The sequence below is a fragment of the Bos indicus genome, chromosome 24 (assembly GCF_029378745.1).
Source record: "Bos indicus isolate NIAB-ARS_2022 breed Sahiwal x Tharparkar chromosome 24, NIAB-ARS_B.indTharparkar_mat_pri_1.0, whole genome shotgun sequence".
In the NCBI taxonomy this organism is placed as follows: domain Eukaryota; kingdom Metazoa; phylum Chordata; class Mammalia; order Artiodactyla; family Bovidae; genus Bos; species Bos indicus.
The window spans coordinates 32,854,419-32,882,223 of NC_091783.1; the positions used below are offsets into that span (position 1 = coordinate 32,854,419).

The 27,805-nt window shown below is 42.3% G+C and overlaps 1 protein-coding gene across 12 annotated transcripts in view; it reads left to right on the forward strand.

The window, feature by feature from the left end:
- Positions 1–27,805, forward strand: part of OSBPL1A (oxysterol binding protein like 1A) — a 226,820-nt gene that overhangs the window by 192,316 nt on the left and 6,699 nt on the right. For 11 of the 12 annotated variants that reach the window (XM_070778801.1, XM_070778802.1, XM_070778803.1 and 8 more), the window contains 8 exons: positions 14,509–14,643; positions 15,807–15,904; positions 16,981–17,163; positions 21,630–21,737; positions 23,060–23,149; positions 24,270–24,396; positions 26,986–27,102; positions 27,679–27,802. In XM_070778801.1, coding sequence (XP_070634902.1) covers positions 14,509–14,643; positions 15,807–15,904; positions 16,981–17,163; positions 21,630–21,737; positions 23,060–23,149; positions 24,270–24,396; positions 26,986–27,102; positions 27,679–27,802 — 982 coding nt within the window. The remainder of the gene's footprint in view (positions 1–14,508; positions 14,644–15,806; positions 15,905–16,980; positions 17,164–21,629; positions 21,738–23,059; positions 23,150–24,269; positions 24,397–26,985; positions 27,103–27,678; positions 27,803–27,805) is intronic. The other variant, XM_070778804.1, reaches the window with a different exon arrangement.

Sequence of the window (27,805 nt, forward strand, 5' to 3'; positions counted from 1 at the left end):
CTCCAATCCTCTTACAATTTGTCAGCAGGACTCACCCAGTGGTTAGGTCATGGGTCACCATGCTTAGTGACTTTGGAAACCAGAACCAGCGCCAGGTTGAGCAACCAAGGCATCCGGACACAAAATTTGAGTCAGTGCCTGCCCCTGAGGGCACTTCTGCTAAATGTCTTGGAGTTGTAGAATATTAATGCTGAATTATTATAAAAGGGTGAGGAAGATCTGTTATATTATAAATACTAAGTTACTAAAGTAAAAATATTCTATCATTCTTAAAGTTACCCAGTACAACCAAATTCCATAAGAGATTTGAAAACTTTATCTGTTTTTTTTGCTCCTTTAACTCCTGTTTCCACTCTATATTTACTATAGAGTATTACCCTAACCTAATTTTTTTCATCTTTGTAAGTCTTTTATTGAGTACTCTATCATACTTTGCTATCCCAAAAATATAGAGTAAAATTAAAATTTAAGAATTTATATGTTATGGCCATAAGACTTGGGTACTAAAACTTTCAATTTCTTCTTACATGAATGATCAAAATAACAAATGTTACAAAGTTTGTGAAACTATACCACAAAAGATAAAATGTTATTCATTAAAAAGGATTTTTTCATTTGCATTAAGATATCCAAGAATGAATTTCATGCATGGCTAGAATGAGGGCACTAACAGTTATGTTCTTATTTTTTAGTAGATTTGAAGATTAAGAAGACTTGCTTATATTAATAGATGGGAGTAGGAGTTCTGTGTTTTTTTAATATCTAGCAATATCATCTGTTCTTTGGCCTTTTCCCGACTGTATGTCGAGTCAAATGGTAATATATCATCCATCAAAAATAATTTTTTATGATCCACAAGTTGACAGCTCAGTTAAGACTTCTTTTATTTTTTGGGGGGGGGGCCAAACATTTTTAATTGTGGTAAAATACATATAACATAAAATTTGCCATTTTATGGGCCAAAGAACTAAACGGACATTTCTCCAAAGAAATATACAAATGGCTAACAAACACATGAAAAGATGCTCAACATCACTCATTATCAGAGAAACGCAAATCAAAACCACAATGAGGTACCATCTCATACCAGTCAGAATGGCTGCTATCAAAAAGTCTACAAATAATAAATGCTGGAGAGGGTGTGGAGAAAAAGGAACCCTCCTACACTGTTGGTGGGAATGCAAACTAGTACGGCCACTATGGAGAACAGTGTGCTGCTGCTGCTGCTGCTAAGTTGCTTCAGTCGTGTCAGACTCTGTGTGACCCCATAGACGGCAGCCCACCAGGCTCCCACGTCCCTGGGATTCTCCAGGCAAGAACACTGGAGTGGGTTGCCATTTCCTTCTCCATTAAGACTTCTTTTAACGTTACTGGAAACCACATTTGAAAACTTAACTTGCAGGAGGTCTTGTTACCCTCCCTGGAATCCTGGGCGTCTGGGTCTCTGGGAAACGCCGCAGAGACACATTGCCAGGGCTCTCAACTTTGATTCCTGTAACTCACATCTACCTTGCAATACTGAGAAAGGGTTGAGAAAACAGAAAATATTTTCCCTAAAACGTACCTTGTATCATCTTTTTTTCATGAAATACTTTTGTCTTACCATGAGCTTTAAATGTTTTCCCTGAAAACCTCCGACTCATCTCATTCCCTTGACACAGAGTACCTGCCAAGTGACCTCAGAACCAGACGCATCCCCAGTCAGTCACTGTCAGGACTGTGGTGCTATTTTGGGGTTCAGATAAACACATTGGTCTGTGTCACTGTGACAACTGTCTCATTCTTGAATTCTAAATATAAGCTCTAGATAAGATTTGGAGCTTTGCCCAAACGAGTACATTATAACATAAATACTGACTTAAGAGACAGGAGGCAGAAGAGGCAAAGTAGTTAAACAAAATGTGTCATCTCTACCACCCCACTCTACAGTGATCTGAAATAAATATCCGAGAAGTAACCGGAAGACCCTGCTTCTAATGTCGGGTCTTTGTCTTATGAGAAACAACAGGCCTTGACTTAAGGAGATTTCCTTGGTACGAACCAGTACTGTATTTCTTTCTTCTTTTTTTTCAACTTTTTATTTTGCATTGGGATATAGCCAGTTCACAGTGTTGTGATGGTTTCAGGTGAACAGCGAAGGCACTCAGCCATGCATGTACATGTATCTATTCTCCCCCAAACTCCCTCCCATCCAGGCTGCCACATAACATTGAGCCGAGTTAGCTGTGCAATACCATAGGACCTTGTTGGTTATCCATTTTAAATATAGCAGTGTGGCCAGTACTGTATTTCTAAACTTCCTTTGCTTGGTGCCCTGAAGATTTTCCCACACTGGGGCAAAACTGCTATGCTAGGATTCAGGATGGTGTAAGGGGTGGGGTCTCCCACCCCTCCCCACACCAAGTAAATGAAAAGTGAAAATGTTAGTTGCTCAGTCGTGTCCAACTCTTTGCAACTCCGTGGGCTGTCCATGGAATTATCCAGGCAAGAATACCAACGTAGGTTGCCATTCCCTTCTCCAGGGGATCTTCTCAACCTAGGGATTGAACCCAGGTCTTCTACATTGCAGGCAGATTTTTTATCAAACAAAGGGCGTTGTAAAAGGAGAAGTGGGAGAAGGGCCACAGTGTGCCTTCCAATGCAGGTGCATCCTTGGCCCATTGGTTCTTAGGTAGGAGAGTGTGTGGAGGGTGAGCACCCACGGGTCAGTTCCCCTTCAGCATCTCTGCCCACAGTCACCGGGAACCTTTGGAGACCGTGGCTCTGGTCCAAGCGTCCAGCCAGTCTTTAGACATCCTTCCGTGTTCCTGCCTCGTGCTGGCCTAGAAAGAGGGCTCGCGCAGCCTCCCAAGCCTGACAACGTTCAGCTATGAGACAGGAAGAACAGGAAAGGAATATATTGTCCCTCAGTGCTTCCCTTGTCTTCTTCCTCCCTGGTTTTCTTTTTCTTTTTTTTTTGCCACTGGCTGCATCCAGCTATCCGTGGTGTGGTTCATTCAGTTCACACACAGACACCCCTGTCCAGTGTGTAGATCCTTTGTTTCTGGGTGGCGTGCTCCCCAGGGCTGGTCTGTGAGAGCCAAGGAGCAGAGGTGTAACCACAGCAAGAGGCAGGAGAGTGGCAGGCTTGTTCAGTCTGCGCATCCAGAGTGGTCCCCAAGGGCTGTCCTGCGAGGTCTTGGTGTGGCCACTTTGGGCGTGATTGGTGTATAAGGATGGGAAGAACCCCTCCGCAATGGTCAACTTATAGAGGTTAGACCTCTTGTGGAGAGGGAGGGGACTGGGTAGCATGAGACGGGAGAGATCTTTGACCATCCAAGGCCCTTCTGTGTAAGGAAGATACATTTTCACGTCTTTGGTAGCTGTGCAAGGTAGGAGGGCTGTTGTGGAGAGAGGATCCACTGCCAACCTTGGCACACCCAGGGGACAGAGCCCAGGCTGCTGCCAGTGTTGCCTGTCAGTGAAGAACCTAGAAGCCCACTTAGTGCTTGGGTCGCACACCTGGGTGAGCATCCTGCCTGCTGGCAGACTTAGCTTAAGACCAAAACTGAGCTGCTCTCTCTAACCCAGGTCTTAAATATTTGCACGGTTGGCCATTACGATGCTAGGCGTAACACTTATAAACTGTTTTTCATTTCAGACTTGGCCTTGCCTGTGGGTTGTTTATATAGTGCTTAAGGGACAAAGCAGCCTGCTTTTTTTTTCTTCTCAGTTTGTCAGCTGATGAGCAGCTGCAATTAAGAGTTTCTTCGGTTTCATCATTGGTTGCTATTAATTTGCATGGATAAATTTAAACTTTGCTTTCAGCTGGGTCACAAGGTAGAATTGCCTGGCATAAATATTTAATTTTTCCAGCTGACTGAAGCTTTCAGTGATAAAAGCATTCTAGCTCATGTTTCTTCCTGAAACTTGACCTTCATAATATGCATTGTTGCTTTTCCTATTACTGGAATATATACCCTATTAATTGGTTGTATACAGCATCTAGAGAATCCAATACCAAACTTCATTGTCTTGTAAGTAAAAATGGTGTCTCTGTGAATTTCCAAAAGGGAGTGAAATATAATTTATATTGCCACGTTTTTCATTATATATCCATTATATAAATTTAAATTTAAGCAATTAAAATAATTGTAAGATTCAGTTCAGTCGCTCAGTCATGTCCGACTCTGCGACCCCATGAATCGCAGCACGCCAGCCCTCCCTGTCCATCACCAACTCCCGGAGTCCACCCAAACCCATGTCCATTGAGTCAGTGATGCCATCCAACCATCTCATCCTCTATCGTCCCCTTGTCCTCCTGCCCTCAATCTTTCCCAGCATCAGGGTCTTTTCCGATGAGTCAGTTCTTTGCATCAGATGGCCAAAGTATTGGAGTTTCAGTTTCAACATCAGTCCTTCCAGTGAACACCCAGGACTGATCTCCTTTAGGATGGACTGGTTGGATCTCCTTGCAGTCCAAGGGACTCTCAACAATCTTCTTCAACACCGCAGTTCAAAAGCATCAATTCTTTGGCGCTCAGCTTTCTTCACAGTCCAACTCTCACGTCCATACATGACCACTGGAAAAACCATAGCCTTTGAGTAGATGGACCTTTGTTGACAAAGTAATGTCTCTGCTTTTTAATATGCTGTCTAGGTTGGTTACAACTTCCCTTCCAAGTTTAATAATAATTACAGGCTAATAGAGGCAAAAAAAATTGCAAGTTCATTGCTGTATTTTAAACAATCTGTTAGACTGTTCTGCGCAGTCGAGGTGGTTTTTACGGTTGTCTGGATCTATATTTGTATGTTCCATCGGTGCTTTTTCTGTCCCTTCCACTCCCTGTTGCCTGGGCCACAAGCTTGCCTTTTCATTTCCTTGAATGCTTGCATTCTGAGTTACTGAAAGAAGCAGGAGGAAGGTGTTCAAATTATTCTTGATTATAAAATTAGATTAAGACCCTTTTAGAATTTGGGGAGCTTTTCAAATGATTAAAAAGGAATCTGCCCATTGAATGGATGATAAAACCATGTCCTTTGTAACTTGGTCTCCAGAGTTGACACCACACTCTTTCATTGACGTGCTGCTTCATATGAAGTCTAACCAACAGGTGCTGAATAGCCAGTATCTACCAGGCTTGTGCGGAGAAGGCAATGGCACCCCACTCCAGTACTCTTGCCTGGAAAATCCCATGGACAGAGGAGCCTGGTAGGCTACAGTCCATGGGGTCGCTAGGAGTTGGACACGACTGAGCGACTTCACTTTCACTTTTCACTTTTATGAATTGGAGAAGGAAATGGCAACCCACTCCAGTGTTCTTGCCTGGAGAATCCCAGGGATGGGGAAGCCTGGTGGGCTGCCGTCTATGGGGTCGCACAGAGTCAGACATGACTGAAGCGACTTAGCAGCAGCAGCAGCAGGCTTGTGACTGTCCCATTGTTGCTTGTTTATTTTCTCAGGAATATATATGTGAGGGTACGGCAATGCATAATATAGAGAGAAAAGATTAAGGCCCTAGGCCTGGATTCCCATCTGTCACCGTCATTGTTGTCTAGTCGCTAAGTCATGTCTGACTCTTGTGACCCGATGGACTGTAACCTGCCAGCCTCTTCTGTCCATGGGATTCCGCAGGCAAGAATACTGGAGTGGGTTGCCGTTTCCTTCTCCAGGGGATCTTCCTAACACAGGAATCGAACAGGTCTCCTGCATTGCAGGTGAATTCTTTACCGACTGAGGTATGAGGGAAGCCCTGAGCCACAATAATTGTGTGTGTGTGCATAGTGTGTATGCGTGTGCTCAGTCGTGTCCAACTCTTGTGGCCCCGGGGATGGTAGCCCACCAGGCTTCTCTGCCCATGGAGTTTTCCAGGCAAGAATACTGGAGTGGGGTGCTGTTTCCTACTCCAAGGGATCTTCCCAACACGGGGATCAAACTCGCATCTCTTGCATTTCCTGCTTTAGTAGGCGGATTCTTTACCAGTGGCGCCACCTGGGAAGCCCACCATCATCATGAAAGCAACAGGTGTCACCCACTGGTATGTCTTTTGTTCTCAGAGAGTGTTTAATAGTCATTGTAGTATTTTTAGGGGGAAAAGTTCAAATTCAAACTTCCAGATAAAGTTCTTCATCCTTTACTGAATAAATCCTTTTAAAATTCATTTAAACCTCACCCTGCTAGTGTGCACCACAAAGCAAAATGTAGAAACGAGAGCAGAGCCAGAAATGGCATCACTCACGTCACATGCCATCAAGGGCCAGGGCTCACATCGCCGCCCTGGTGAAGCCCCTGTCTTCTTGGCGATTGGACCAGACAGAGAGCCTTGGTGGGCCTACACGATGCCTCCCGGCTGGGGCGGGGAGGAGGGGGGAAAGAGGTGTCCTTCCCTCACTCCCTCACCTTTTAAGCTCAGAACTCAAGCCACGCTGCCCCCAGGGTGGCGCTTCTGCAGCTCGGCTGCCAGGTGACAGGACCAGGTATCCCAGCCTTTGAAGCCACCTTGCCTCCTCACAACCTTGGAGGACTTGGCAGGCTTGCGTGTTCTATTAACAGTAATGATTATATAGTTGACATGTGTTGCTCGCTTAATGTATGCCTGGCACTGTGGTGAGTGTTTTGTGTGAACTAATCTAATCCCGACAGCGAAGTCCCCACTTGGTGAAGTGACACAGGTGTTAGGTAGCAGGGGCGTGTGCTCTCAGCCCATTCTTTTCTGTTGTTCTTTTCAAGTTATAGGATACATATAGTGTAATGGTTACCATTTTAGCTGTTTGTAAGAGTGCAGTTCAGTGACATTTGTGCATTACCTTTGTGCAGTCGTCAGCACCACCTCTCCACGAAACTCTTCGTCTCACATAGCCGATGCTCTGCATCCCTGCATCAGCAGCTCCCTGCACCCAGCCCTGGCAGCCACTGTTGTGCTCTCTGTTCCGAAGGCATTCTTTCAGCCACAGCCCTCTGCTGTCCCTGGACCCCAGGACTGGACCATCCTGAGTGTATCTAGCTGCTCCTGCTTTTCCATCATGCCAGATACACTGTGTTTCTTTTGTCTGTTTTATGACTAGCAGAATGTCAGCCTGTGTGTCCTAAGGTGGTCCACCTTCCGTGGTTCGAGGTTGTCAGCTTCCCCATCCCTTCCTTTGGCCAGGCTGAAAGTGTTAAGATTTTTAAATTGTATCTCTTGTTTTACCCCTGATTGTAAGAGAAATACATGTCCCTTTTAGGAAATTTAGAAAATACAGAAAAGCGCAAAGATCATCAAGATTACCTGGACTTCCAACTCCTAGAGACAACCGCTGTTAACTTTTTGATACCGCTACCTTCTAATATTTGTCTATATAACATATAGTTTACAAAATATTTTTAAACATGTTGCATTGTAACCTATTATTTCACACATTTCCTCACGTGAACTAGTATCCATCATTCAACAAGAGGGTTCTGAGCTCAGGGAGTTGGTATTCCAGTGAAAGAGTCGAGAGAGGCTAGTGCTTTGTGATAAATGCCGGAATCGGAGTAAACTCGGGGCAGTGGGAGTACACGGGAGGCATGGGGGCAGGGGCACCTGTGTTGTGCTCTGTTCTGAGGGGTGAGGACACAGCCAAGTGTGAGCTTTCACCCTTCCCTCGGGAGTTGTGTCACTGGGTACTTAGCAAGTCATGCTGGTTAGTACCCCGACATAGCAGCAGGTCGTCCAGTCTGTGATCAGATGCTCACTTGTACAGTACAGATTATGTGTTCCAGGAGCTGGGAGAGGTGAGAAATCAAGGAGGAGAGGCTTGACCTGGGCTTTGAAGTTCTGCTGGGGAGGAGATACAAGCGTTAAGGGAAGTGAGGAGGGCGTTCCAGGTCAGGACTGGCTATAACAAGACTTTTATGTTTTTAAACATTAACTAATTGATTAGACTGGGCGGGATCTTTAGTTGCAGCATGTGGGATCTAGTTCCCTTGAACAGGGATCGAATCTACACTCCTGGGAGTGTGAAAAGTTTCTAGAAAGATATGTTGGAAGAATTTTATTTCTATATGTGTACTTTGTATGGTCAAGTTGCTTTAAAAGAGACGATCTCAGTGAACTTTTTTTTTTTTAGGTACTATTGACAAATATTTAAAGTCTGTATCAAGATGATTGGATGTCTGTATGTATTGTGACAGGATTCCCCCATCAAGCTAATTAACACACCCAGCCCCTCACATGTGTAGCTTTTTTTGGTGACAGCATTTAAGTTCTACTCTTCTTTCATTTATACAAAACAGCATTATCAGTTGTCTGCCATGTTACGTGGTAGATCCTCAGGACTTATTTATATTATAACTGAAAGTTCATACACTTTTACCAACTTCTGCCTAATTTCCCCACCCTGAAGCCCTTAGGCAATGACTTTCTACTATGTTTTTATTGGTTCAGTATTTTTTTTTTTATGGTTTGCCTATGTATGATACAATGCCATATTGTCTGACTGGTTTATTTCACTTAGCATAAGTACCTCCAGTTTCATCCGTGTTGTCATAAATGGCAAAATTTCCTTTGTGAGGCCAAGTAATATTAATGTGTATGTGCACATATAGATACACACACACACACACACACAACCCATGTTTTCTTGATCCATTTATCCATTGATGGACACTTAGTTTGTTTCCATTGTGTATTCTTGGCAAGAATTAATTGACCATAAATGCATGGATTTATTTCTTGGCTCTCTATTCCATTCATCCACCTGTCCATTTCTATGCCAGTTCTGTACTATTTTGATTAGTATATCTTTGTGATATAGTTTGGAATCAGGGGGCTTGATGCCTCCAGCTTTATTGTTCTTTCTCAAGATTGGCTATTCAAGGTCTTTTGTGGTCCTATACAAATTTCAGGATTGTTTTTCTTTTATCTGTGAAAAATGCCTTTGGAATTTTGATAAGGATTGCATTGACTAGATCACTTTGAGTGGTCTGGACATTTTAACAACTTTTGTAATCCATGAGTACAGAATATCTTTCCATTTATTCCTGTCTTCTGTGATTTCTTTTGTTAACGTCTTACAGTTTTCACTGTGATCTTTCACCTCCTTGGTTAAATTTATTCCTAAGTATTTTATTCTTTTTGATGATATTGTAAATGGGATTGCTTCTGATAGCTTATTCTTGGTGTATTGAAACACAACTGGTTTTTATAAGTTGGTTTTGTGCCCTGCAGCTCACTGAACTCACATATTGGTTCCAGTGGTGTTTTGGTGGAGTCTTTAGGGTTTTCTATTTATAATATCATTTGCAAATAGAGATAATTTTACTTCTTACTTCCTAATTTGAATGCATTTTCTTTTTCTTGCATTAGTACTCTGGCTAGAACTTACCATGAAAGGATGAATTTTGTCAAATGCTTTTTCTGCACATCTATTGAAATGATCATATATTTTTATTCTTCATTTTACTAATGTGGTATATCATGTTGATTGACTGGCTTGTGTTGAACCATCCTGCTTCTCAGGAATAAATCCCACTTGATCATGGTATATGACCCTTTAAATGTATTGTTGAGTTCAGCTTGGTAATGTTTTCTTTTACATCTGTGTTCATAGTGGATATTGGCCTATAATTTTCTTTTCTGGGTCTGCCTTTGTCCTTCTCTGGTTTTAGTGTCAGGATAATGTTGACCTTTGATGCTTTTGAACTGTGGTGTTGGAGAAGACTCTTGAGAGTCCCTTGGACTGCAAGAAGATCCAACCAGTCCATTCTGAAGGAGATCAGCCCTGGGATTTCTTTGGAAAGAATGATGCTGAAGCTGAAACTCCAGTACTTTGGCCACCTCATGCAAAGAGTTGACTCACTGGAAAAGACTCTGATGGTGTGAGGGATTGGGGGCAGGAGGAGAAGGGGACGACAGAGGATGAGATGGATGGATGGCATCACTGACTCGATGGACGTGAGTCTGAGTGAACTCCGAGAGTTGGTGATGGACAGGGAGGCCTGGCGTGCCGCAGTTCATGGGGTCGCAAAGAATTGGACACGACTGAGTGACTGAACTGAACTGAACTGAATGTTCACCTTGTAAAATGACTGGCAATGTTCCCTCCTCTTCTGTTTTTGAATAGTTTGAGAAGGATCAGTATTAATTTCACTTTAAATGTCTGGCAGAATTCACCAGTCAAAATATCTGGTCTTAGACTTTTGTTTGTTGACAGGTCTTTGATTACTGCTTCAGTCTCTTTACTAGTAATTGGTCTGTTCAGATTTCCTGTTTCTACATGATTCAATTTTGTTAGGTTGTTTTTTTCCAGGAATTTATCCATTTCTGAGGTTGTTGATATTTCTTCCTACATTCTTGATTCCACCTTGTGATTCATCCAGCCTTCTCATGATGTACTCTGCATATAAGTTAAATAAGCAGGGTGACATTATACAGCCTTGTTGTACTCCTTTCTCAATTTTTAACCAGGTATTTGTTCCGTGTCGTTCTAACTGCTGCTTTTTGACTTGCATACAGCTTTCTCAGGAGACAGGTAAGGTAAGGTGGTCTGATACTCCCTAATGTTTATGTTTAGGATTCTGTTTTTTAATCTTCATTCTAGAGTTAAAAGTGAACTACTTAGCCCCATTCAATATCTGACTATCCTTCAGTTAAATTTTTCTGTAAAGAAAATGACCATGATTGAATGAACAGATTGGAAGTACTGCTCCTCCCTTTGATGTTAAAAGAAAATGTGACTTCCAGGCAGCAGTAGTAGGAGTACAAATAGGATAAAGGGTTTTTGGAAGGCATTCAGCTTGGTAGTAATGATAAAAATTTTAAATGAGTGCACACCTTTGACCTAAAAAACCCACTTATAGAAATTTACCTTAAAACCATATTTGCTCATGTTCTAAAATATTAAATTGTTCATGGTATAGCTATATATGAAAGTGAAAGTGAAGTTGCTCAATCGTGTCTGACTCTTCGCGACACTGTGGACTGTAGCCTACCAGGCTCCTCCATCTGTGGGGTTCTCCAGGCAGGAATACTGGAGTGGGTTGCCATTCCCTTCTATATATATATAGACTTAAAAATTTTTTTTAATGAATAAATGTAGCATTTGCTAATGTGCCCAGAACTAGTCTAAGTGTTTTGCAAGTATTGGTCTTAGAAGAATGCCTTGTAGTAGATTATGCTATATACATTGTTAGATTAATGCCATGGTATTGTAAGGACGCTGGCAGAGTTTAACTTGGCCGGAGTTGCATGATTGCTAAATGAGAGAGCCTGTCATGGAGCTCAGCCTGGTTCTGATGTCTTAACCACTAAATAGCACAGGGATTACAAAAAACTTGACAGACTTAGGTATGTACTGTACGTGTGCGTAAGACCTCCAAACACAGGGACAGCAAAAAAGGCAAGTAAATGAGCCAGTACACAGAGCAGATGCCATGCGTTAAAAAACTCCAGTAAGGTATATGTGTACACACACATGTACACACATGTGTGCAAACGCACAGCAGTGTGCCCCAAACTGTGGTTGATGCTTTGGCTCTAAGGAAAGGAACATTTTCATGTTTTTACTTCTATTACTGAGCATTGCATATTCCTCTTTAAAAAAAAAAAAAAAAAACCATGAAGGTATTTTAAGTAAAAGAGAGAGAGTCTGAGACATCTCAGTTAAGACAAGCCTTGGCAGTCCCCGCTTTCTTGACTTGGCCCACCATTGAGTTTCTGCATTTACCAAGATCTCAGGGTGTCACATAGTAAAAAGCCTTCTGTTCTTTATCTCCTTATACATTCCTGTTCTCTTTTGTCTTCCCAGAGAGGCAGTGTAAACCTATCATTTCTTTTCATTACATTGAGCTGCTACATCTGTCTGCATTCTGCAGTATTTTATGATAATAAATGAGCTTCTTGTGTGTGTGTGTGCGTGTGCCCATGCTGGTTGTAGTTTTGTGAAGGTCACTTTAGTCTTAATTGTGCACATCTGTAATGTGCATGTAGATGTTTAGATGTTTAGAATGTAGATGTTTAGAAAGGTGGGTGGAAGCAGATGGCATTCCACTTGGGTGGTGCCTTGGGGTTGTTCACATGATCGTGGTTTTAGTTAGCAGGTTTCATGAAAGACCTGATTCCTATGAGAAAGGTAAATAATGATAGGTGGAAGATTGGGAAAATTATCAGAATAATCTAGAGAAAACCAAAATCAGATCAGATCAGTCGCTCAGTCGTGTCTGACTCTTTGCGACCCCATGAATCGCAACATGCCAGGCCTCCCTGTCCATCACCAACTCCCGGAGTTCACTCAGACTCACATCCATCGAGTCAGTGATGCCATCCAGCCATCTCATCCTCTGTCGTCCCCTTCTCCTCTTGCCCCCAATCCCTCCCAGCATCAGAGTCTCCTCCAGTGAGTCAACTCTTTGCATGAGGTAGCCAAAGTACTGGAGTTTCAGCTTTAGCATCATTCCTTCCAAAGAAATCCCAGGGCTGATCTCCTTCAGAATGGACTGGTTGGATCTCCTTGCAGTCCAAGGGACTCTCAAAAGTCTTCTCCAACACCACAGTTCAAAAGCATCAATTCTTCAGCGCTCAGCCTTCTTCACAGTCCAACCCTCACATCCATATATGACCACAGGAAAAACCATAGCCTTGACTAGACGGACCTTTGTTGGCAAAGTAATGTCTCTGCTTTTGAATATGCTATCTAGGTTGGTCATCACTTTCCTTCCAAGGAGTAAGCGTCTTTTAATTTCATGGCTGCAGTCACCATCTGCAGTGGTTTTGGAGCCCAGAAAAATAAAGTCAGCCACTGTTTCCCCATCTATTTCCAATGAAGTGATGGGACCAGATGCCATGATCTTCATTTTCTGAATGTTGAGCTTTAAGCCAACTTTTTCACTCTCCACTTTCACTTTCATCAACAGGCTTTTTAGTTCCTCTTCACCTTCTGCCATAAGGGTGGTGTCATCTGCATATCTGAGGTTATTGATATTTCTCCCGGCAACCTTGATCCCAGCTTGTGTTTCTTCCAGTCCAGCGTTTCTCATGATGTACTCTGCATATAAGTTAAATAAGCAGAGTGACAATATACAGCCTTGACGAACTCCTTTTCCTATTTGGAACCAGTCTGTTGTTCCATGTCCAGTTCTAACTGTTGCTTCCTGACCTGCATACAGATTTCTCAAGAGGCAGGTCAGGTGGTCTGGTATTCCCATCTCATTCAGAATTTTCCACAGTTTATTGTGATCCACACAGTCAAAGGCTTTGGCATAGTCAAGAAAGCAGAAATAGATGTTTTTCTGGAACTCTCTTGCTTTTTCCATGATCCAGTTGGCAATTTGATCTCTGGTTCCTCTGCCTTTTCTAAAACCAGCTTGAACATCAGGAGGTTCACGGTTCATGTATTGCTGAAGCGTGGCTTGGACAATTTTGAGCATTACTTTGCTAGCATGTGAGATGAGTGCAATTGTGCGGTAGTTTGAGCATTCTTTGGCATTGCCTTTCTTTGGGATTGGAATGAAAACTGACCTTTTCCAGTCCTGTGGCCACTGCTGAGTTTTCCAAATTTGCCGGCATATTGAGTGCAGCACTTTCACAGCATCATCTTTCAGGATTTGGAATAGCTCAACTGGAATCCCAAGATAAGTTTGTTATCTAAAGAATGTTTTTTTAAGATCCTGTGGTGCTGCTGTTTGCTGGCAGGATATGGTAGGGAGAGTGACAGTGTTACTTGCTCGGTTGTATCCGACTGTTTGCTTCCCCATGGACTGTAGCCCACCAGGCTCCTCTGTCCATGCAGTTCTCCAGGCAAGAATACTGGAGTGGGTTGCCATTCCCTTCTCTAGGGGATCTCCCGACCCAGGGATTGAACCCAGGTCTCCTATGTTGCAGGCGGATTCACCGTCTGAGCCACCAGGGAAGCCCCAGGATATGGTAAACAGAGGTGAAAGGTTGCAATTGAGGTTAGAGGACCCCTCCCAGTCATTAAATTATTCTTGGAAGTCTACATGATTGTGTCGTTCTATCAGACAGAATTAAATATCTATTCTGTAAAATATACATTAGCCATCTAGCACCCTAGTTCATAATGTATATGGACGTGCTCAGAAAACCTCAGTATTGTCTGTGAAAAGCAGTCTGAAGTTCTTCTGAAAAATCGTCCACAAAAGTGGTCTGAGTGGTAGCTTCCTAGCCCGGTGTGGAGGTGTTCGGTCTTGTGTCCCCATCACCTTCATTTGTCATTTGCTAATTCTGATCTGAGGCAGACTTATTAACAGTCGTCATCTCAGTGATCAGACTTATTAACAGTCATCATCTCAGTGATCACTAGTAGACTGCAGGCTCCTCAAAGCCAAGGAAGAACGTCTGGGTAGTCTTTGTATTTCCTTCAAGGCCTAGAACAGTATATTCCACATGGCTAGATGGTCTGGGAAGACTTAGGAAATTGAACTAATGCTAATTAAATTTCATGGGTCGCTGTTTTCTGTGACTTTCTTTCCAGGAACATGTTATGTCGAGACGGAAGCATGTAGGTTTACTGTGTATTTTGGACATCAGTTTCCATTTTCTTATTCACTAGGAACTCTCCAAGATCACCATGCCAGTTATATTTAATGAGCCTTTGAGCTTCCTCCAGCGACTCACTGAATATATGGAGCATACATACCTCATCCACAAGGCCAGTTCGCTCGCTGATCCTGTGGAAAGGATGCAGGTGCGTGTCACCAAGCCCTGGGAAAGACTGACGTCTTGGAAGGTCTTCTCTGCCACCTCCCCTACCTCCTTGCGCCCAACCTACACGCACAGAAGTCATGTTAAGTTTAATGCGAGGTTAGGAAATGTTATTAATACATAGCATGTTTGGAGTGTCATCTGTGTTCCTTCTGCAGACCAATGAGGATTGGAAGAAAGCAGAAAGGTCCAAAACCAAACCTGAGTTTGGTGAGCTGTTTCTGAGTCATTGTTTTAGAAAGTGGCATTGTGTTGGGGGAAGACACTTCAGCCTTTCAGACTTCTCAGAGTGTTTCTAGGAAGACATGTATATACATACACATATAAATAAGTGTATTTATGCTTATGTGCTTATATAAATATGCACATACTACTATAGGTTAAAAAAGAGGACAAGAAGGAATTGTACTTCTTGATTTTTTTTTTTGAAGGGAAATATTCATGTGATATATATGGATGGACTAGACACAGGGAGAGTGGATACATTGTTCTCCTTCCAACAAAGCAGTAGCATTCTAAATGGAGTCTTGTGTCCTTCCATGTATGTAAAGCAGCTTTTCCCAACCTCACTGGACTTGATACCAATTTGTTTGGTTTTATCTCTTCACCCCATCCTAAAAGGGATGTGAAAGTGTTAGTCAGGCATGTCTGACTCTTTGCAACCCAGTGGACTGTAGCCTACCAGGCTCCTCTGTCCATGGGATTTCCCAGACAAGAATACTGGAGTGGGTTGCCATTCCCTTCTCCAGGGGATCTTCTAGATCCAGGGATCAAACCTGAGTCTCCTGCATTGCAGACAGATTCTTTACCATCTGCTGATGTACTTTTTAGAAATTGTAAAGGAATTAAAAGTAATGTCAGATTTGAGAGTCTTTTTTTAAAGTCCTTGAGAGTATTTGTAACACTGTGAGTATATTTATAAAAACCACAGTTGGGATGACTTACAGGAAGAGACTCAGAGTCATTTTCATTCTGAATATCCACATTGGCTTATTAGTTTGCTTATTAAGCCATCTTTAACATGCAACATAATTAAACTCCGCAGAATCATTTTGTACATTACTGTCGTCAGCAAAATTTCAGTTCCTGAAAGAGTAAGGAGCCAGCGAGGCTGTTTTTAACTTATGCTCACGCTCTGTCCCCCAGTGTGTGGCTGCATTTGCTGTCTCCGCTGTTGCCTCGCAGTGGGAACGCACTGGAAAGCCTTTCAACCCACTCCTGGGAGAGACTTATGAGTTAGTTCGGTAAGATCATCCACTCTATTCCAGGCGGATAGTTGAATTTGCATGATTTATATAGCTCTTCAAGTGAAAATGGGTATTTTTGGGGCATTTACCAACATTTTGTAAGACTGGAGAAAAGGTAACAACTTTGATGTTTGTTTCTGTGATAGTTGTTATTTTAGAGACTGTCAAAAATATGAAAGCATATATAAAGTGGACCGTTATTAAAAGTAAACGCAAGAATTTCAGTATTCCTGATCTTGCAGGATTAGCTATCATCCTTTCTACTTATGTAGCCCATTAGGATAGATTTTTAAAAAATAACTGTATAAAATATATTAGCATAAACTGTGATTGTTGGCATAGAGGCAGTGAATGTGTCTAAGGGTGCAGTACTGTCTGCCTGCCGTCACTTGCTTCTTTACACACAGAGAATTCATTTGTTTTTTGTTTTTCTGAATCTTTCTCTTGGTCCACAAGTTTTGATCTCATTTATTCCCTAGATGTTTGAAAAGGAAACAGTGTAGATTCTTCTTAGTATAAAATGGGATGATACGTTTTAAATTTACATGGCTAGTATTGTCAGTTCATGAAAATCACTGCAGTTCATGGGTATTCCTTATTTTAATGTGTTTAAGTAGCTCGATGTATAATAACATTGGTTTTAGTTGTTTGGGATGCATTTTTGCAGTTTCTCATGTATTGTCCTTTTCATCAGGATGATAATAAAGAATCGTTCAGTTTGTCAAATCCGTTTCCTTAATACTTTAACATTGCTTTTTAAAAAGATTTATTTTTAATTGGAGCATAGTTGCTTTACAATGTGTTGGTTTCTGCTGTACAACGACATGACTCCGCTATAAGTATACATATATCCCCTTCCTCCTGAGCCTCCCTCTCACCCCCGCACCCCCTTCCCACCTCTCATCACAGAGCACCAAGCTGAGCCCTCTGTGCTATACAGCAGCTTCTGATGTATATTTTATACATGGTACATATATTAGCATTGCTTTCAGACTGAAATGACAATAATGTATATATTTTGTGATGAGTTTATTATAACACTACCTTTTTTTTTTTTTTTTTTTGATCTTAAGAGATGACCTTGGTTTCAGACTCATCTCTGAGCAGGTCAGCCATCACCCACCCATTAGTGCATTTCATGCTGAAGGATTAAACAATGATTTCATCTTTCATGGCTCAATCTATCCCAAACTGAAGTTCTGGGGGAAGAGTGTAGAAGCAGAACCCAAAGGAACCATCACGTTGGAGCTTCTTGAGTGAGTTGGAATCATACGTTTTACTCATTTCGTGTGTACCTATGCTATGCTAAGTCACTTCATTCGTGTCCAGCTGGGTGCGACCCCATAGACGGCAGCCCACCAGGCTCCCCCATCCCTGGGATTCTCCAGGCAAGAACACTGGAGTGGGTTGCCATTTCCTTCTCCAATGCATGAAAGTGAAAAGTGAAAGTAAAGTCGCTTAATTGTGTCCAACTCATTAGTATATACACTTACACGCAGACCTGACCTTGTTGTTCAAAAGCTGGAGAAAACAAAGCTGCTTTTATAAGACACAAATTTTCTACTGTCATGTAAAAGACTTTGAGAAATGTGGCAACAGCCATGGTTAATCAGCCTAGGTATGTGTAAACAGTTTAACTTGATATATGACAGTGGTTTTATGTAGATCTATTTTAAGATTAAGTGGAGTTAATCAGTCCATGACATTATCATGGTAATAATGCCTTGTTTAATCATCTTTTACAATGAACTCACTTTGAGAAATATTGAAATAACAATCACATTGGCACATCTTAGGCATTAGGTTAGTTGAAAGTTCTCTTCTTTTGCGATAGAAAAAAGATTGCCATGAAATATCTCTCCATTTATTTGTGTCATCTTCAATTTTGTTCATTACTGTCTTACCATTTTCAATATACAAGTCTTTCACATCCTTGCTTAAATTTATTTCTAGGTTTTTTCTTTTTTTTTTGATGCAATTGTAAGTAAAATTGTTAATTCTGTGCTCATGGATTGAAAAAGTACTGTTAAACTTTGTCATACTATACAAAGCAGTGTACAGATCCAGTGTAGTCTCTATCAAAATTCCAATAACGTTTTTTGCACAAATTAAAGAAGACAGTGCTACAGTTTGTATGGGATCACAGAAGACCCCAAATTGGCAAAGCAGTCTTGAGAAAGCAGAACAAAGCTGGAGGCATCATGCTCCCTGATTTCAAACTGTATTACAAAGCTATACTAATTAAAATATATGATATTGGCATTAAAACAGATATATAAATCAGTGAAACAGAGTAGAGAGCCCAAAAAATAAGTCCATGCTAGTAGGGTCAATTAAATTAAACAAAGAAGGCAAGAATATACAGTGGAATGACAGTCTTCTCAGTGGTGTTGGAGAAATTGGACAGACACATGCACAAAAGTGAAACTGGACCACTGTTTTATACTATACACAAAATTGGCTCAAGGTGGATTACAAACTTGAACATAAGACTGAAAGTCATAAAACTTCTAGAAGAAAACGTAGGTGGTAGACTCCTTGACATAGGTCTTGGCAATGATGTTTTGAATCTGACACCAAAAAGAATAAAAGCAAAAATAAACAAGTGGGACTATATCAAATTAAAAAGCTTCTGCACAGTAAAGAAAACCATCAACAAAATGAAAACGCAGCCTACTGAATAGGAGAAAATACTTGCAAATCATATAGGCTAACATCCAAAATACAAAAAGAACTCATACCACTCAAGAGCAAAAGAAAAAAAAAGTAATTAAAAAATGGGCCAAAGATCTGAATGGACATTTTTTTCAAAGAAGACATACAGATGATCAACAGGAATGAAAAGATACTGTATGTCATTAATCAAGAAAATGCAAATCAAACCACAGTGAAAGGGAACCCTTGTGCATGGTTGGCAGATGTAAATTGGTTCAGTCTCAATGGAAAACAATTTGGAGATTCCTCAAAAAATTAAAAGTAGAACTACCATGATCCAGCAATTGCACTTTGGAATACTTAGCCAAAGAAGACTAAAACATTATCTCAAAAAGATATCTGCACTCCCATGACATTATTATACATATTATACCTGTATAATGTGTTATATTATATTAATATATATATACACACACCTGTTCCACACAACAGCCAAGATACGGAAGTAACCCTAGTATCCATCATTAGGTGAATGGATAATGAAACTGTGGTACACACACATACACGAATATTATTCAGCCATAAAAAAGAATGAAATCTTGCCACTTGCAACAACGTAGTTGGACCTCAAGGACATTATGCTGAGTGAAATAAGTCAGAGAAAGACAAATACTCTATGACCTCCTCATATGAGAAAAAGAAGGAGAAGGAGAAAAAATAATAAACAGACTTTAATCCTAGAGTGACTCAGATATTGAAATTTGTATCAAAGATTTTAAAGCTGCTGTTATACTCCATGACATAAAGATGAACACTCTTAAAATGAATAGAAAGACGTTGAAGCAAAGAAATTGAAGTATTTCTGGAAATTTTAGTACTGAAAAAATACAATAACAAATGTAATAGCTGGGGTAGACTCAATAGCAGAATAAAGATGATAAAATATGTACAGAATCCACAGGCTGAAAGCTATAAAACCCTGGTTACGGGAATCAAAGACTATCTGGGTAATGGAGAGCCTACCATGCCTCACTGTACTTGGAATCTTTAATGTAATTCATATGTTTGTTCTCCTTTAATTGATCTATAAACAGTGTGTATTAACACAGTCCAAATTTAAACGTCCCAGGATGAATTTTGGTAGATCAAGAGATAGTGGATCCTAAAATTTATTTGGAAAGACAAATGAAACACTGTAGCCAAAATAGTTTTCGAAAAGGAAGAACAGAATGATGAACTCCTACCTCCTAATTTTAAGACTTTATAGTGAAGCTGTTGCCATCAAGACTGTTATATTGACAGAAAGACAGACACATACATCAGTGGAACAGAGAATAGCATCCAAAAACTGACCCACAGAAACATGGTCCACTGATTTTTCACGAAGGTGAAAGAAAGCACTATTCAGTAATGAAGGGTGGTCCTCTCCACAAATGGTGTGAGAACAGTCCGACATGCATGTGTTAAAAAATGAACCTCAACTTACACCTCACACCCTAAGCAAAAATGATCCCAACATAGATCATAGGCTAAAATCTAATGTACAGCTTTAAGCTTTTGGAAGAAAACAGGAGAAAATGTTTATAACTTTGGGTTATGCAATGACATCTTATAATACCAAAGGATAATCTAGAAGAGACAAAATTGATAAATTAGATTTTATAAAAATCTGTTGCTCAGTGAAAAACACTCTTAAGAGAACAAAGAGAGAAGTTAGAGATGGATAAACATTATTTGTGAATCATTTATCAACAAAGGACTTGTATCTAGAATGTATAAAGCATTCTCAAAACAGTAAGAAAACAGACAACCCAGTAAGAAACTGGACAAAAGATGTGAACAGATACTTTACCAAAGAGATATATGAATGACAAATGAGCACACAAAAACACGCTCAACAGCCTTGGTCATTAGAGAAATGCAAAATTAAAATCATAGTGCAATCCCACTACACACCTATTAGAATGTCTAAAATCAGAATTTTTAGAGCTGACAGTATCAAGTGCTGACTAGGATGCAGGGCACCCAGAATCTCATGTAATACTGGGGGATCTGGTAAAAGAGTAGAGCCACTCTGGAGAATAGTCTGGCTGTTTCTTACAGAGTTGACCTTGTGTTAACCAGATGATTCAGCAGTCCACTTGTAGGCATTTACTCTGGAGAAATAGAGAGGTGTATTTTCACAAAGACCCGTGTGCAGGTGTTTATAGGAGTGTTACTTATAATCACCAAGAACTGAAAGCAACCCAGCATGCTTCAGTGAGTAAATGGTTAAACTGTGATACATTCATATAGTAGAATACTACTCAGAAATAAGGACAAATTATTGATACATAGAATTTGAAATGCATTATACAAATGAAACTAATATCAAAGGTGACATGGTGTATTATCCCATTTATGTGACACTCTGGAAAAGGCAAAACTATTGCAATGGAGAACAGATGAGTTGTTTAGGAATTCCAGGTGAGGGAAGGTTTGACCATAGAGGGTCAGCATGAGCGAATTTGTGGAGGGTGTGATGGAATTTGTGGTTGTGGTACTAGTTACAGTGATCTACACATGCACTGAAGCTCACAGAAGTGAATTTTACTGCTTGTGAATTAAAAATACATTTAAGCATAAGTGTACGAAGATGTAAAATGAATGTTTTCAAAAGCAAAGATTGTGTAAAATTGGAACTTACTCACATACACAAGTTTTTCCCTTTGGCAAGGTGGAAAGTACCAAATAGACCATTTTTCTTTTCTACCTCTAACTTAATTTATTATGTTTTCACCAAACTTTTGAAGGCTTAAGATGATTGTATACATAGTTTAATTTGGAGTTTGGTAGAAGCATAGTTTTGTTTTTAAGTTTTTGCATGCTTTTAAGAAACAATAAGAATTAACCAGATGATACCTGTTTTACTGGGATTAACATCAGTTTTTATAGTCTTAGAGTTGAGTGCTCTCCAGCAGTCTGATAGGTTATCCTGAGTCACGGCATTTGAGGCAGATGTGCTTTTTAAACAGAGTAACACTTCTCACTTCTTTGTCTGGGCTTTGGCTTTCTTTTTGTTTCCTAGACACAATGAAGCATATACGTGGACGAATCCTACCTGCTGTGTGCACAACATCATCGTGGGAAAGCTCTGGATTGAGCAGTACGGCAACGTGGAGATCACAAACCACAAGTGAGCCGGTCCATCGTCCCCGCCCCTTCATTTGCATCAGAGGGGTCTGGTAGTCTTTCTGTAAAAGTTCTAGTAGAGGACATCCCTGCAGCCCAGTGGTTAAGACTTCACACTTCCCATGCAGGGGGCCTGGGTTTGATCTCTGGTCCGGGATTGTAGATCCCACATGCCATGTGGTGAGGCCAAAAAAAAAAGTGCATTGCATTGCAAGGAGTTTCCTGGCAGTCCAGTGGTTAAGACTGCACACTTGCACTGTGGAAGGCCTGGGTTCAATCCCTGATTGGGGCACTTGGATTCCACAGGCTGTGCAGCTCGGCCAAGAATATATGGATAAAGCATTTTTAAAAGTTCTGTATATATGGGTAAATTTAAAAAAAATCCTAGTAGAGTCTAATGACAACTTAAGAACCGGGCAGTGTAACTCTGTGGTAAACTGAAGCCAGTCCATTTAATGAACAGAATTTAGTAGCTGTGGCTCCCAGGCTAAGTTGCCCCATGGCACGTGGAATATTCAGGACCAGGGATCAAACCCATGTCCCCTGCCTTGGGTTCTGAACCACTGGACCGCCAGGGAAGTCCTTAATGAATAGAGTTTATATTTTTAAGTCTCTAGTTATGGAAGACTGGTGAACTCAGAGCTTCGGCAGCCTCAGGGAATCTTTGTTCCTGCCTCCCTCAGCTCATCATGCTGACACGTTTAGCTTGTATTGTTCACACAGGGGCAGGCGACAGGAGGGACAGGAGAGTTGGAAAGACGTGGATTCAAATCCTACTGTGAGCCTAGGCCCGTATCCTAGTCAGCTCGGGCTGTGGTGACAGAACATGGTGGGCCAGGTAGCTTCAAGGGCAGACGTTTATTTCTCATGCTTCTGGAGACTTGAGGCCCAGGTCAGGGTGCTGGCAGACACAGTGCTGGGTGAAGGCCCTCTTTCTGGTTTGAAGTTGGCTATCTTCTCAAATCTTTGCCTGGCAGAGTGAGGGATCATCTCCCCAGAGTTTCTTATTCAAAGAGCATACATCCATTCAGTTCTACCCTTAGGACCGGATTACCGCCTTACATGGGTGACAAGGCTTCACCATATGAATTGGGACGGGGGGTAGGCAGACATTCATTCCATAGCAGCAGCTCACTTATTTTTTATGAACCTTGCTTTTTCTTTGTGGTGGGTTCAGTACTGATTATGGATTAATTGTGATACTCTCTCTGTGGAGCCTGGTGTGAGTTAGAAAATCAGTAAACAGCAGGTGCTGCCAGAGGGTCACTGTTCTTTGCTGCTGCTTCTGTGTTGAACAATAACCCAAGCTCACTGTCTCCTTTACAGGACTGGGGATAAATGTGTGTTGAATTTTAAGCCGTGCGGCCTTTTTGGTAAAGAATTACACAAAGTTGAAGGCTACATTCAAGATAAAAGGTAAAGTTCCATTTTAAATGTTGACTAGTATAGGTGTTGTTCACTAAGTAAAGTGTTGTTATTAAAATCTGCCAACACCGGAATTCCCTGGTGGTCCAATGGTTAATACTGCATGCTCCCACTGAAGGGGGCACAGGTTTGATCCTTGGTTGGGAAACTTAAGATCCCACATGTTGCGTGGTTCGGCCAAAAAATTTTAAAAAAGGAAGAAGAAAAAGAAAATCTGCTGTTACCTCAGTTCAGTCGCTCAGTCGTGTCTGCCTCTTTGTGACCCCATGGGCTGCAGCACACCAGGCTTCCCTGTTCATCACCAACTCCTGGAGCTTGCTCAAACTTACAAGTCAGTGATGCCATCCAGCCGTCTCATCCTCTGTCATCCCCTTCTCCTCTTGCCTTCAATCTTTCCCAGCGTCAGGGTCTTTTCCAGTGAGTCAGTTCTTTGCATCAGGTGGCCAAAGTATTGGAGCTTCAGCTTCAGTCCTTCCAGTGAATATTCAGGACTGATTTCCTTTAGGATTGACTGGTTTGATCTCCTTGCAGTTGAGGGGACTCTCAGGAATCTTCTCCATCAGTTGGGAGAAGCATCAGTTCTTAAAAAGCATCAGTTCTTCGGTGCTCAGCTTACTTTGTAGTCCAGCTCTCACATCCATACATGGCTACTGGAAAAACCTTAGGTTTGACTAGACAGAACTTTGTCAGCAAAGTAATGTCTCTGCTTTTTAACATGCTGTCTAGGTTTCCTGCTGTTATCTAGGAAACAGCATTTCAGTAAATTGAGAAATTCTTCTGCAAGAAATATCTATTTCTTTAAAGAATCTGATTCGTAAGCATCTTTATTTATGAAAAGAGGAGCTTCCTTGATGGCTCAGACTGTAAAGAATCTTCCTGCAATGTAGAAGACTCAGATTCTATCCTTGGGTGTGGAAGATCCCCTGGAGAAGGGCATAGCTACCCACTCCACTCTTGCCTGGAGAATTCCATGGAGCCTGGTGGGCTACAGTCCATGGGATCACAAAGAGCTGGACATGACCGAGCAACCAATACTTTCAGTTTATGATAATATTCAATTACCCTGAGACACGGGTTTAATTGTTGGCTCAACATCGATTTCTCCTGACAGCAAAAAGAAGCTCCGTGCCCTCTACGGGAAATGGACAGAATGTTTGTACAGTGTTGACCCAGCCACGTTTGATGCTTACAAAAAAAATGATAAGAAAAATACTGAAGAGAAGAAAAACAGCAAACAGGTACACAATCCCAGAAGATGGTATCGAAGGGATCCCTGGATGGTGGCCTGATAGTGGGTCACAGCGTTACCTTTCACACTTGGAGCTGTGCATGTGATGTTTCTCCTTGACCTTTTTGTTGTTGTTGTTACTGTTTTTAACAGCAAAAACATTTTGTATTGGGTAAAGCCAGTTGGAGACCCCAGTTGGATTCCTGGGTCGGGAAAATCTGCTGGAGAAGGGATAGGTTACCCACTCCAGTATTCTTGGACTTCCCTGTGGCTCAGACAGTAAAGAATTCGCCTGCAATGTGGGAGATCTGGGTTCGATCCCTGGGTTGGGAAGACCCTCTGGAGAAGGGAACAGCTACCCACTCCAGTATTCTGGCCTGGAGAATCCCTGTGGACAGAGGAGCCTGGCAGGCTACAGTCCATGGGGTCGCAAAGAGTCAGACACGACTGAGTGACTTTCATATAGCCGATTAACAATGGTGTGACAGTCTCAGGTGATCAGCAAAGGGATTCATCCATACATATACATGTATCTGTTCTCCCCTAAATCCCTCTCCCATCAAGGCTGGCACATAACATTGAGCAGAGTTCCATGTGCTATACAGTAATGAACAGATGATTGGACTTGCTACTGATTCTTGGGATACTCTCCCATGGAGTATGGGTGTGTGCTGTGCAGTTACACACACAGTGTTGAATTCACATCGCTTTGGAAAGTTGGAGTTCATCTTAGTGAGACAAATATTCTTACCCTCCTTTCTGTTTATGTGCGTTAGCAGTTGAGCGCTTCTGAATATTTGAAATTACACCCAGAATAATCACGTGGGTTTTCATGCAGACAGCAGTGTTATTGCCCTCCTCTGTATCCGAGATCCCGGGAGCTGAGAACATTGCAGTTAGGGGAATCGTTGCTGGACGGCCATCCTCCTCTTATGAAGCTTCCTCCTAACAGGACAGTTCAACCTTAGACTCTCCCCTTGTGAGGCCACAGCTTCTTGTCGCAGGACCCTGGGAGGCTGGACTGCTCAGTGGAGTCTGAGCTAGAGAGAGGTTGCACCTGTTTGCACAGGAAGCATTGGAGGACTGATTATTTTTCAGTAACGGGCATCAGGGATCAGAACACGAGCTCTGCTTGGAATTCTGCCTCCTCCGCTTCTGAGTGGTTTGATCTTAGGCAGATCCCTACCCTCTCTCTGCCTCAGCGCCTCATCTGTAAAATGGAGACAGTAATAGCACCCTCATGTCAGAGCAGTTGACAGAGGTCAGGGGCCCCGGGTGAAGACAGCTCAGGTCCCGTCCTCTTTGAGCATCACAGTCTGGCTCTCTGCTCCCGGCTCCCCTTGCCCTGCTGTGTTGCTTGCAAGAGGCAGAGCCTCGCTCTCCCCTTACAGAAGTGGGGTTCAGTACAGCAGAAGGCATTGGGGAAATTCCAGAAAATCTCCCTCATGTCCCATAAAGCCCTGGTCAATCTTTGTAGACAGAAGGGCCTCGCCCCTTGGAGAGGGTACCCTCACGCTCTCCCTGTGTCTGATCTCGCCTCCCAGGGCCTCGACCACTGTGGGTTTCTGATGCTCCTGAGGATATTCAGATGCCAGGCGAAGCTCGTCACCAGTGTCGTCCCCTCCTGGTTGCTGTTTGTAAAATTCCATGTCTCAGCCAGTAGTTCTAGATTTGGTAACAATGACATTGGGAATATGACTTCACTTTCCAGAGGCTTAAATTCTTTATATATAAAACTTTATGGGCCAGTTACGTAAGGACTAAATATACAGAGAGCTGCTGGCATAGCTCTGCTGGGGAAGGGGAGGGAGCAGGCAGCTAGTGGAAATGCTGCTTTCTTTTTTAGCTTAACATCTTTTGATTGAATACTTTCAGGATCCCTGCTGGTTTGGGTCATTGATAAATTTAGTTAAATGCTCCAAGAATTTAACCTTTCCTTGCCCTAATAGTGTTCCACGAACCACTTAAATGAGTTATTTTGGATTTTAAAAAAAGCTTTAAAAATATTAAAACACGACAGTCAAGGCGTGATGACGACAGTGGTGCTGGTAAGGCCTTACGTGCTCATAGCCCCTAAAAGTGACACAACGCAGGCTCACAGCATGGACTCGGTCGCTCGACCCACATTTATTGGCTTCCTGGCCTGGATTGAAAGGTGAGGACACGAGAATGAGAAAGATACAGTGCCCTGGCACTCACGGGTTACATTCTAATGCCACACAGTGAGAACTGCTGATTTTACAATTTGTTGCTGCTGTCGGTCAGTCACTAACTCATGTTCGACTCTCTGCGACCCCATGGACTGCAGCATGCCAGGCTTCCCTGTCCTTCAGTAACTCCTGGAGTTTGCTCAAACTCATGTCCATGGAGTCGGTGATGCCATCCAACCGTCTAATCCTCTGCTGCCCCCCGGCCCCCTTCTCCTCTTGCCCTCAGTTTTTCCTAGCGTCAGGGTCTTTTCTGGTGAGTCAGCATTTTGCATCAGGTGGTCAAAGTATTGGAGCTTCAACTTCAGCATCAGTCCTTCCAGTGAATATTCACGGTTGTAAGTACTATCTTTTTAAACATTTCAGTTTTGTTCCTCTGTTGGTTCTTCCAGATGAGCGCTTCTGAGGAGTCGGATGAAATGCCAATGCCGGATTCCGAGAGCGTGTTCGTCATCCCCGGGAGCGTTCTCCTGTGGCGAATAGCCCCACGGCCTCCGAACTCAGCCCAGGTAAGGCCTCCTGTTTACTTGGATCTGATGGCGCTCTTTCCCCGGCCTGGTCAGAACCAGGAGGAGGGCGGGGGTGAGAGGCGGGTCATCGAATTGCTCCTCAGTCATCCCTCTGTGGTTCCCCCCCAGGACTTGGCATTGCTGCCTCCCAGGCCTCCTGGTGTCTGGCCGAGATGCCTTGGGGTGGGCCTTTGGGGGGCTTCCTCCATACATACGGGTGTGGGCCTTTGAGGGGTTTCCTCTACACTTACTGAGGAGTAAGATCGACTCTCTTTAAGTGCGTAGTGACGCAGCCAGATCCAAGTGAGACTTTTCATGTGGAATGGAGACTGTTGGTTTTGCTTGTAGTTCTCCCTGGAGCTGATGGTGGTGAATGTCACCTGGGGGGTTTGCTTGAGACAGACTCCCACAGCTGGCACAGACCCGGGTGAAAACATGGAGATGTGTGGGCGCAGAGAGGCCGGCCATCATCACCCTGGAGCAGAGTGGGGGATCCCTGTCAAATCTTCTAGCTTCAGGGTTTCATTCTGCATTAACCTCCAGTACATGTTAATTTGAACATTTTCTTCTTTTTAGATGTACAATTTTACTAGCTTTGCAATGGTTTTGAATGAAGTAGACAAGGAGATGGAGAGCGTGATTCCTAAGACAGACTGCAGGCTGCGGCCTGACATCAGAGCCATGGAGAACGGGGAGATAGGTA